Source organism: Neopsephotus bourkii, unplaced genomic scaffold (assembly GCF_033783945.1).
Source record: "Neopsephotus bourkii isolate Nb327-2 ecotype Australia unplaced genomic scaffold, CSIRO-AGI_Nbou_v1 NB_1234, whole genome shotgun sequence".
NCBI classification, from domain to species: Eukaryota; Metazoa; Chordata; class Aves; order Psittaciformes; family Psittacidae; genus Neopsephotus; species Neopsephotus bourkii.
This window is the reverse complement of record NW_026901719.1, coordinates 3797813-3810228: the sequence shown is the minus strand read 5'-3', so window position 1 is coordinate 3810228 and position 12416 is coordinate 3797813. Positions and strand designations below refer to the sequence as shown.

Genomic DNA, 12416 nt, shown 5'->3' with positions numbered 1-12416 from the left:
CACCTCTGTAGGTGGTACAGAAAAGGGTATGAAGTGCCTGGGGTCACTACAATGAGATCCTTGACAGAGTAAGAGCAAAATGAGGTTGTAAGAGTAAAGCCAAGTCCCCAGACCTAGGCACCTCAAGGAAACAGGCTAGAGAATACATTTCTGGCTGGGACTGTTGGAATGCTGGACATCTTGTCCTTCTGGAAGCCATTACCTCAGGCCAGCAGTTTTCCTGTTTGGAGGGGATGGATACAGCTCAGTGAAGGCACCAGGCACCAGCCTCCTCTCACAGCAGCTGTGGCTGTGGCACAACCCATCAGGCGGTCAGATCCGGAAGGATCTGACAAGACTGCAAGTCCCAGCTTTCAGTAAATCTGCTCCTGCAGCATGGAGGGAAAGAAGGGACACCAAGATAAAGCGGTCCCTACTCCTCAGTTTTTTTCCAATTACCCTGAAGAATGAGAGACCAACAGAAAAATATTTAAAGTATTTTACAGCTGCACACAATAACAAAGCAAGTGAGGGCCAGGACACATTAAAGAGGAACCCATCAAAAACTGTATCACTGACACATGAACGTTTGCCTAGAAGAGTCTCAGTGTACATGCGGCAATGATGAAATGTCAACATGCTACCAACAATGGATCCCCTTCTGCAGCAGAAACAATTTAAGGGTTGGAAACTTTCAGGGCCTTCTCATTCCTGGGTAATGCCTGCTGAGGGGATGGGTGGATTGATACCATTCACAGGAGAGAATAGCTGAAATTCCTGCCCTGAAAGGAAGAACAGCACCAACCAAAGTTTCCAGTGAGACCACAGGATTGGTGGGCAACAAGGTGCTTCAGAGCTGTTTTCCCTGTGCTCCTGTGGAAATGTCAAGCTTGGGGGCAGATAGAAGCTGGCTTCTGAGCTGGGGCATTGGCCAGGACCTGGCAGCGACCTGTCAGGCAGAGGAGTCCTGGTACAGTTCTGGCCTATTCTGCCCATCTGAGCTGAGCTAACATGTGGGGAGGTGCTCTGGAGGAGACGTTGTCGGGAACAAGATCAGCTGCTGAGCAATACCAGTGTTCTAGTGCAAAATCTGCATTTTTATTAAAGACATATTTTGGAAGGCCCATTCAAAAATACATTGTGCTCAGTAAAAATTAACCATTTCCATGCTGATAATTAAGGTTACCACAGGATTTTTTTTTTCTCTTTTAGAATATTTACAGCAACAATAGAAATTGTACATTAATTAAGAATGGAATACATGCCCCCCCCCCCCCCAAATCTGGTAAGGTGTGTACCAACAACATGATACAAAGGGTTGTATACAAACACTTTACAAATGGTTTTATTAAGTTGCATGAAGTCATCCTTAAATATTCAACACATTTTAAAATCAATTTGTATTCCAGGATTAAAAAGATGAACACCACATCACATCCCTTCCACAACAGAAAGCATGGTAAATTTTAAAGTTTGTGCGCTTTAGATTTCTAGTAGCTGTTAAAAAATATCAGGGAATCTTATCCATAAATGTAGAAGTTTTGAAAGTTACCTCTCCAGCTTATTTTTTGAATAGTCTGTACTGGCAGATTGTGAACAAAGATCACATATTTCTAAACCTCTTTCTTCCTGCTCCCAAATGACACAAATTCAGAATTCAGCATTTCACAGTGGAGATCTAAGCAGTCCTGGAAGTCCTTAGCAGATAAACCAGATTTTAAAATGCCTGCATAGAATTTCCAACAAAATTATGGTTTCAGGGAAGATTTTAGCTTATTGTTCCGTATAAGCAATATATATATATATATGTTGCTCCTTTCAAGTAGACATATTCTTCAGTAGTACGAGTCTAAGATGTGCACTAGCGAAAAAAAAAAAGGTAAGAAAAGGAAAGTTGAGACAATTACCTACACTTAAACTTTTGCCTTAAAATTTTTAAAGAGTTAAAAGCTCTGCCATTGGATTTACATATCAGGAGTTTACACCAAGAGGTTCATATGCTATAGGAAACCTGAATAGTGGCTTCCATCCTGTGCTGTGAACATGCTTTAATGTTGCTAATGGAAAGCTCTACAATAGCAGTCACTTCACAATGCACTTCTAAGCCTGTACAATGAAGATGCCACCTTGCATTTCTCAGAATGGATCCAGAGAAACAATACCCTGTGAAAACAGAGACCTGGTGGAACAGAAGAAGCCTGGCAGGCAGCGTGTTTTGGTGGGGACACGATGAGGTAAGTTATCTCACACAGATGAAATGGAAAATTAAGAAAATCCTGAGCAAGTCTAAGGATAGCTGTTTGGGATAAAACAGCAAACAGGGTGGAGTAGTAGATAAGGCCTCTAACTCCCTGATAATCTGCACTAGAGAGACAACAAAGAACAAGGCAACTGCAATATTTGAGAACCACAAGGGGAAGGGCAAGGGAAGACTTGCAAAGCAGTGCAAAGGATGGCATTGGGATTCTAGAGGGAGAGCTCAGATGGCTTGGAGGTTTCAGAAGAATACCAGAAGGCCTATCAAGATTTTACTACTTGGTTGCTAACAGTACCTAGAGGAAGAATATTTTTATGTCTCTTTAAAATTGGGAATCAATAATAAGCTTTGAACAAACAACCAAACCTTGACCACATTCTGCAAGAGAGAGGAGGTAGATTGACTTGCAGAGAAGACAGGAGATGTGTAGAGTCACTCTTACTCTAAGTCACAAATTCCCTGTTCAGACTCTTGGGCCATGTCTTAAGATCCATTTTTACCCAGCTGCATATTTTGAGTTATGTTCTAAAAGAGCCCAAGAAGCAATCTGGTTTAGTAGAATGAAAGCATCCAAACATAGCAGGGCTGGTCCTCTCACACTTCTCATGCATCTTCCTCTTAGTTTGTCAAAAGCCAACTTTTGCACCAAACAACTGGCTGTACACAAGATAACAAATAAGCACTCAAGCAGAATTTGGAGCAAGTAAAATTCAGACCTAATCCTTCAGATTTATCTATGCTGTCTCATGCAGCACATGTTAAGATAGCCCACAGAGAACAGATGACCTACTACAGTTTTTCTCTTCCAGTTTAAAGAGGATTTCCTATAACATTTACTTTGCTTAATTTACGTGAAATTTGCTTTGTGACTGCAAGAAAGAAATCTTCAGTTTCAGTACAACATCTGAACCAAGTGATGTGCAGAAGCCTTCCTATGCCAGATGAGCCTGAGCATTGATGCACTGCTGCTGTTTGACCCTTTGAAAAGGAGCCAACATCTAGAACTTCTAAGTTGTGTTATATTAAAAAGGTTTATCAAATTGCTCCCTTTTTAACAAAGGCCAGAAGTTAAATGGCTTTTCTCCTCATTCATTACAAACCCAGTTAATGAATGGTTAATAATATGATACCATTAGAAAGACCTGCACAGGGAAAGGCACCTGTTCTGAAATAGTGGTCTTCATTTGAAGGTCATTTAGAAGCGGTTAAAATAGGGCACATCACCTTTCCAATCACCTTCTGTGACACTCCTGTTTCTAATGGTGGGCCTACTTATGTGAACAACAGCCCCAGTGCATGGGTTATGATATAAACCCATTAATTGATGTATTATGTATCCTAGCTGGAATGGGAAAAATAAACATTTATTGCCACCCCCAATTTGAAGTATATTAATATATGGCTATCCTTTTCATACTCTTTGTGTGACTGGGATTCAGATATTCTCCCAGCTCGACTCTGACAGTGCTCAACACATACAGAATGAATTACAGGCAGATATTTTTGAAGCATGTCTCACTACCAAGTCATTATAAGACAACAAAAAAATGATACTTGAATAAAACCCCCAAATGCTTGTAAAGCATGGCTTCCCTCAGAAGTGGCTGGGTTTTGCCTTAGCTAAATAGATCACAACCATGCTCTCAGGGCTGTATAATCTGTGTTCTCATTCTTATAAGGGAGGACTACAGCACCGAATTGTTACGAATACATAGCTGCTTCTGGGTGAACATAGGAGTCTACTCAGCCATTAGCCACAGTGGCTTTTGAAGAAGAAAGGAAAGGTTGGCATGTAGCTTTTTACACTGGTAAAATTAATCTGTTAGGAGACCTAACTGCAATTACAAAGAATGGCTAAAAACCTATCACAGGACACTGCTTCTTGACGAACCTCTCCAGCTTTGCTCCTAGAAACAAGTTGGTGTAGCAGAGAGAAGGGTGTCAAGCCAAAGGATGACCTGAGGGTGTCTCATATATTCGGAAGTCTGGGGCCTGCTTTAATATTGATCTAAAAGAGTGAGTATCTGTAAATAAAGTGGTGTCAGGACCCACACAGTCAGGCATGTCTGACTTGGTATGGGAAATCAAAGATGGTATCAGTCCCAAGCCATGTGGGATGGGGAATGTTTTAAGAAGAAGAGACTGAATCTGGGATCACTGACTTCCTGCTGAGAACTCCGCCCAGTGCTCCATGCTGGTAACCCCTCAGAGGAGCAACAAATCTTGGACTGCAATAAATGGAGCAAAAAGTGTTAAACAGCTCTAAGAGATTGTTCTCTGTGGTCAGGTCTGCTGAAAAAAAAAAAGTTATTCTAGTTTAATACATTTACATAGCAGTTTAAAAGGACAGCTTAAACACATATACAGTTTCAGTTAAGATGAGCTTAAGGTGCTTCTTTTCAATTAAAAGAGCTCAAGAGCTATAGTAAAAACCTATAGATGAGTTTAGGCAGTTCGAGTTCTGCAAAATCACTGGAATTCATTTCTGAAACTTAGTTTCTTTTCTATTCACACAATTAATGATGCCATAACGCAAAACAGATTGCCAAAAAATAAAATCCAGTTTAACTAAGATACTTTCTACTAAGTAGGTCTATACAACATGTAGTGCAAGACTCACAGACCAGTGAATTGGAAAGCTCACATTTACAAAAGAGTTTGTTCTGTAATTCTCTTCCCCTTTATTGAGCCAGCAAATCTCAGTCACTATAGTAAGACGCCTTTGGATGTGTTGGCAAAATTACATTAGCAATATTCTAAATATTGGGAAGGTAGACCAGGTTAAAAATGTACCATTTATCCCAGTGCCAGCTGGCTGAGCCGCTGGACCTTCTTTCCAACAGAAGGGAGAAAATGCTACATACATTCAACACAGTTTAGGACTCAACTGAAATCTACCGTGGTTTGTTGAATTTGAGAAGAAAATGCAGTATGAAGTAGAACAATTTTCTGTAAATATGGGCCACCAAATACTTGAACATTCCTTGGGTCACCCTTGAAGCTTTGCTGACTACTTTAAACAGCTATATGTACAGTCAGAGATTACCCTCATTTAACTTAATGGGTACTGAGAAAAAAAACAACCTTTGGAAACATTTTTCTTTGCTAGAAATCAGAACAGCCACATACAGCCCAGTATCACCATCCCCAGCATGAACCTGTTACCAGCAAGCTAAAAGAAGTCTTGCAGAGGCAAAAAAGGATACATATCCACAAAGTACAGAAGAATCTAGTCGAAACACTCCCTCAGAGACATTCAAACCATGCTGCTTAGAGCCCCACTCTCAGACACTGCTTCTGTGAGGGATTTCAGTGGCATCAGCCCATTTCAAAGCAGGACTAACAGGAGTAACCTATCTGTGACCAACTGGTGAATCCAAAACAGATTGCTATATTATGCTGCTAAACTCTGGTGGTGATGACTACGCCACAGTTTTTTTTTCTGGATGCCCACTGAACTTATAAAAAATGGAATACGCTTTCATGTGTACTGCATTTATATATGCTATATATATGATATATCACCACAGTATATATCATATATAGAGAGAATAGAATATATTACATATCTATAGAAAATCACATGCACATTTCCTGCAGGCAACTGACAAAGAAAGACTTCTTATTCTGCAATATTTCAAATTAGGTAGACTGACTTTTAGCCCTGGACAGACCTAGTGTAAGATCCTTTCATTACGTATTTTCTGACAAAGATTTTTAGAGCAGTGGTGCCTAATTTGCCATGGTTAGAACTTTGGTATGACTTGAGAAGTACCATTTGCTGTCCAAGTAGGACCTTAGTTCTTGCTGCTTGGCTGCTTCTGTTAACTACTATGGCTAAATCACTGAATTTACTTTGGAAAAGACAACACACTGGCAAGTACAACTGTCTTATGAGGACAATTAGAAAACAAACTACGCTGCAGAGTAATGAGAGAATTGAGCTCATGTGTTTGAAAAGGAAAGATTGTATTGTTCTGACACTACAGGCTTGACTCTCCTCTTATTGCGCAAAGTTTAGACTGGCATACTCTGTTGACTCCTGCTGGCTCACCTGTGATTTAGTCTACTGGCAGCAACAGAGGAATCAGGTTGTGTATTTCTACACTCGACATTCACCAACATAAAGGCAGTTTTAACAGTTTTGTACAGGAGACTGGAACCCAAGATCTAGTATTTTGCTGAGACTGGTAACGGAACTGTGTATGGGAATATTCAGATAGTAAGACCCAAGGAGGAATGAAGTCGCATGGCAACCTTCTTCCTCAGTATCCAAATATCAGATTTGTAGCTTTAAATATATCCTGAAATATAACAAAAGTGCAAGAGAAGTTTAAATTTAAATACAGTGTATATCTTATTAGTTAACAGTTTGCTAAACAAGATGTAAAATACACATATGTATAAAAGTTTATACTATGATCTGCAGTGCCATGCTATGCGTTAAGTGTCAAAGTTTGGCATTTCACTTGCAACTCATGCTATGTTTCTTTGGTTTTCACCCCTGCTGTTAAGTGGAAGAGCACCTGCTTTAGCTTGTAGTCATGGGGCACTTTAGAGAACACTAAAATTTGGTACTGGGGCTCTGTGCTCTTGGTGCAGAAATCCCATTAATATTACTAAGAAAGCTAAGGACACAGGGGAGAACATATCACATTCAGGTTACTGTACAGTTCTGCAGTCTCTTACATGAGGCCAATACTTTCAACAAAATAGCCCATAAGAAAGCTCGGAATTGAATATTTTCTTTGTTTGTTACCAGTAATGCCTATAATGCCGGGCTCCCACAGCTGAGCAAGATTCATACTGTTACAGTCACATGTATATCCACATTCAACTTCCTTTTATTAGAAGTATAATACTGCACTTTATATCACAAATGTATAAAAATATGGCAGATAGTGTCATAACAATACTTTTCTTTTAAATGAATATATTTAAAAAACAGACAGTTATTTTCCATTTATATATATATTTATATATAGAATAAAATACTCCTGATGCAATATATAAATGTTACTGTTAGTTTTTTATAGAAACTACTGTAGCTGTTGCACTGCTTCACAATGTTTCAAACAGCTCAAAATAACTTTACATTATAACATAAAAGATATGATTATAACAGTACGATATTAGGTCATCATAAATAAATATTACAAATCCTATCAAATATGGAAGTTTAAAAAACAAAATTTAAGACATACAATTTAACTTTAAACCCTTAATAGGGATACACTTTTATCACATAAACCCCACTGTAGCAAAAAATGTAGTAAGGGCATAGGTCTAGACATGAATGTTTTCACCCTTATAAGTGCCAATACATACCAGAAGTCTCCCAGCTTTCAGACAGAGATGTGCACTAAAGCTGGAATGTAAGTGAGAGAAAACAGCAATGCATTTTTCTCCCTGACCGGCACACTCTGCCTGGCATCCAGCAACATTTCTGATGACTGGTAATTCAGAATTCAACTTGTTTTACTGTATAATCCCTGACTCTCACTGTGGTGCCGAACAGCATAGCTCCACATGTACATATTGCACACCTTTATAAAGCTGAAATGCAGTCTTACCATCACCAGAACCACCACCACTCCCCTACGCTCATCTCCCCCTGACCCGGCCTGTTTTCTGGAGTGCAATTACAAGGCTGTCTCTTTTAAATCATTCAGATTTGGCATTCGCGATCGGTTTGTTCGGTTATACGTGTGCCCGTTCTGTCCGCTCTTAGAAGGCAGCTGATCTGAGTAGGGAGGCCCATCACTCGCGCCCCTGTTTACTGGGGAGACATGCCAGGTAGGTTCCAGCTGACTTGGTATCTGCAGCGTGGGCCTGCTTTTTGGCTGAGGCTCCTGTCGCACATTGCTGCTGCCACTGCTGGAGCTTTGACTCAGGGGGTGAATTCGCACTTCAGAAAATGCAGCTTTGGCTGGCTGACTTGGTAAGGGCTGGAAGCGAGGCTCAGCAGGGCCAGGATGATTTGAAGTGGAGAGGTGTAAGAGCTTTCGAAGAGATTTTAGTGGCTGGGTCTGAAAGACACGTGGAAAAGCACTTGACCACCTGTTATTCATCACATCATACTTCCAGTAGCAAAACTGTCATATCCTAAACTGAACACCTTGAACTTCACAGGACTTCTTCACTTAAATTTGTATTCATTTGGAATATTTCATTCCAACCTATGAGTACACACCTGAGAAAATCTCATTATGATTCAACCTATTAGCTACCTGAAAAGATGGAACCTTGTCTACATCAGAAAAAAAAATGTTGCTCCCTTCAATTATTTTAACCTTGTTTCCTATGAAAACAGAGACATAGACAGTTGCATTACCTGTCCGTCTGCCACTGTTCCTGCTATTAACTTTAGAACCTCAGCCACATTTTATAAGCCACAGATGTCAAAAATACAAAGTTCCTAAAAAAACTGTAAACCTCAGTTAGAGGTTAGAGAGAGTCTTGAGTAATCATCTGCACCGAAATAAGGGGTGGCAGAACTCAGCAGTGGGATATTTTGTTTGCTGGCAGCTGAGTGATAAGCTGCTCTAGTCACTCACAGCTTCTTTAATGGTGAGCAGGTTGAAGGAAAATGGAGGCATGGGGTCACTGAAAAGAGCCTGGGGAAGCGTGAGTATGGGTATACAAACTGGTATGAAAATAACCTTATAAAATTCCACAGCTCACAGAAAAAGTAGCTTCTTCAAACACTGCAGCTGAAATAAACCCTCTTCAGTTTTCAATGTTGTAATGGCAACAGAGCATGGCACTGAAGCTCTTTTCAAACCATTCCCCCCAAGCTGGTTTTTGAACTGGAGAAAATAAAGTTGCTTTAGTGCACTGCTATGCTCCAGTAATGCAGCCTGCTTAAATCAGAGTTTGTGCCAGCTGAGCACAGCTGCACCCTAACATGCTCACGATGCTCTGGTGACCCCATCCAGTATCACTGTGTCAAGTAGCAGTGTGCCCTCAGTGTTCACCATAGTTTGCAGAGCTGACTTGAGGGATTTTCTACAGCATTGCATAGCCACCATAGACATAACCTGTAATGTTGGTTGGCTGTAATACAGAAACACAAGCAATATTTTGAAAGGCTCAAAGACTGACACAGAGGCATTTAGTCTCTCTTCTTTTGCTTGTCACTCATATCTAGATTTTCAAAGAATTATGCAGGACTGCAGGCACACTATTTTTTATATTCAATGAAGGGGGAATAGGAAAGTTGGGAATTAACATCAAATGCAATTTTTCTATTCACCGAAGAAAAAGCTGTCAAGATACCTCAGTGATGTTGACATACAGGGAATTGATAATACTACTTACATGAGGCTGGATTTCTGTCATCTTCTCAGGATGCCAATCTTTCTGCCTGCTGCTCTGGTGATTAGAAGTATGAATGGCTTTCTGTAATGCCAAGAGATCCTGACCATCACTGCTAGGCATCTGCAACAAAATATTAAATACTGGTCTCCTAGTATATTCTTAAGCGTAGCTGTAAATCATTTCCCCCAGTTAATTGCAGAACATAAGTGAAGCCCATTACTGCAGCAGAATTGCACTGACCTTCCAATAGTTTTCCCCATAGTAAGAGCAAGTGGCTGTGAAAATCATGCAGATTTGCTATACCCCTAGCCCTTAAAGCATTCACATGCTGTTAGTGTTATTTGCTGTAAGAGAGAGCAATTAAACAAGGCTTCAAAAAATAAAATAATAAAATAAAAAAAGTTGAGCCTCATCTTCATTTAAAAGCATTCCATACTGCAGTTAAGACCATGGCTCAGTTCCATAAATTTGTTCCTGAGTGAAGCAGACCAAAATCTCCCCAAACTGATGTCTGGCTGATTTTGCCATCACAAAACCATGACCTTTTTCTTTTGCATCTTCCCCTTCCTCCACAAATAGCCCAGACTGGAGCAAAAATTGAGAAACTCCCTACCCAATCTGCAAATCCAACAAAATTTATGGCAGAAGGATAATTTAAAACTTAGACGGAGAGTTTGATCTTATATCAAGAATTCTGAGAAAAAAAAGGACAATTGAAATGTAAGCTTTTTTAATGCAAACTGTCTTTTATCATGAACAATCAGGAAAACCAAAACTACAGCAGAGGCATGAGCTAAAATTTAGTTTTCAGATAATCTGTCATTATATTTGATGTATTTAATTTATACACAAAGGAGCTGTTTGCATTAAATGGTATATTTCCAATATAGCTGTAAACCAAGCCGGGTTATTTTTTTTTCCTGATTGAAACAGAGTAAGACAGTTTAATTTAAAACATACATGATTTCAGAACTATTTTCTTCCTTTAATCTTGGTCCCAGGGTTCATTGTCTCTGGAACTCTGTATTTTCAGTGTATCAAATATGGAAAAAATTAAGAAATTAGGTGCAATCTAGTTCAACAGAACTGCCAATTTTACTTGAATTTATTGAACTGGCCCAAGATACTTAACTGGCATGAAGAGAAAGTGATCCCATTAAAATAAAACACATGCTGCTGTAGTCAGTAAAACAAGTTTACTGGAGCATTTTACAGTGCTACTGTACTTAAAAATTAATACCATGGGTAGAGTGACTACAGGAAGCTTTTTCAAAGAAGAACTATGTTTTAAATTATTCTTTGAATTAAAAAGAGGAAAGAGGGATTTCTTGATGCTTGGATTCTCCCCGTTGGTTGAGTCTGTCTGCAATATAAGATACAAAACCTAAATGCATAGTATTTCAATTCAAGAGATCTGTCCTTACTATATTAATTCTTTTTCTGGTAAATTCTGACAATATATGGTATCAATCCTATAATTTGCTTTGGGAACATACAATAGCGATTGAATGAAAAAAGCATATGGAACAAATTCAAGGAACTCAATGCATATACAGCATGTAAAAAGAGATCAGTACACCTATTCTTATACCTATGTTTCCTAGGAATGCAGAGTGCATTTCAAAGCCTTTTGGAAACAGCTGATAGGTCTTGTTGGCTTTACCAAGCTTTGGATCAAATTCTCTAATTCTGGCCATCATTATTTACTTATGATAATAACCTAAAGCAGTATGACATTTCTTATTTTTATAGAAATAATAATTATAAATAAATATAAACAAAACAATTACTAACTAAATAACAGTAGTAGCGCTAACAATAATAGCAATATAATGATTATATGACTAAAGGGAATGGTGGGTGCACTATCAAAAGCAATGGCTTTTGAACAGCTTTCTCAGCTTCTAGGTTCCACCTAAATTAATGGAAGTGTCACTAATTAGTATAGATTGCTTAGGAACTTCATAGTCAGAAGAATTTCCTGTTTCAAGTTCAGTAAAATAAAAAGGAATCAAAGCATCTCTAGGAGAAACGCTCACCTACAGCCTATTGTTTTCAAAGCAGATAATCTCTTCCAACCTGTATCTTGCAACATGTGCCAAAATCTGCAAAATGCAGGCTCCTCTGAAGATAGTGCCCATTGACACTGAGCACAACCCTCATGGATATCAAGTTGTTTCGTGGCAGATGACAGAAAAAACAGTGACTCTAGCAGTCCTCAAAATGTTTTTCTATGTTACTAAAAGACCCAAACAAAATGAAGGGAAGAATGGATAAGAATAGCTCAGCAAAAACAATATTGCAAAGAATTCTCAAAGGAGGAAGTAACAATTATTATCCCATGAGGAATTGCACCTGGAGAACTCTAGGGAGAATGATTAAAGAAAACTACTGCAGGAGGTAGTGTCAGGATTTGGGATCAGTACTTGGCTATTAGAGGTTTTGAGAATTACGTTATTAAGAAGATGCCTTCAATCCAATTTCATGTATCTTTTACAACTCTCAGAATCAGCAGCAAAATGAGACTTGCCAAAGGATATCTGAAATAAATTCTAGCTAGCTACGATGTACTTTTCAGTACTTTGACAGTTCTCAGATCTAGTTTATTATTTGCTGCAGAAAGCTGTGTCAAATGTCATACTTCGAGGAGTCTAAAAATTACAAACTTCAGAAAAATGTTTAGTAGCTACAAACTATCTGTTGGATTTTTAATATGAATTCATAGAAAACATTAGTCATGTAGATGAAAAGCCAATATTACAGTGCTGCTACTACTGAAGTCAAACTTGGTGCTGTATTTAAGGTAGTAATTTTTGTTTGTGATGGAAGGTCCTAACAAACACCCCAATTTTTGTGAGGT

General features: G+C 38.9%; 1 protein-coding gene across 2 annotated transcripts in view; it reads right to left on the bottom strand.

Moving 5' to 3' along the window:
• Window positions 1-7058: 7058 nt before the first annotated feature.
• CDKL5 (cyclin dependent kinase like 5) overlaps window positions 7059-12416 on the bottom strand; it is a 135670-nt gene continuing 130312 nt past the window's right edge. The window contains exons 16-18 of one of the 2 annotated variants that reach the window (XM_061364536.1): window positions 10797-10919; window positions 9557-9676; window positions 7059-8265 (exon numbers count right to left, since the gene is read on the bottom strand). In XM_061364536.1, coding sequence (XP_061220520.1) covers window positions 7879-8265; window positions 9557-9676; window positions 10797-10919 — 630 coding nt within the window. In that variant the 3' untranslated portion in view covers window positions 7059-7878. The remainder of the gene's footprint in view (window positions 8266-9556; window positions 9677-10796; window positions 10920-12416) is intronic. The other variant, XM_061364537.1, reaches the window with a different exon arrangement.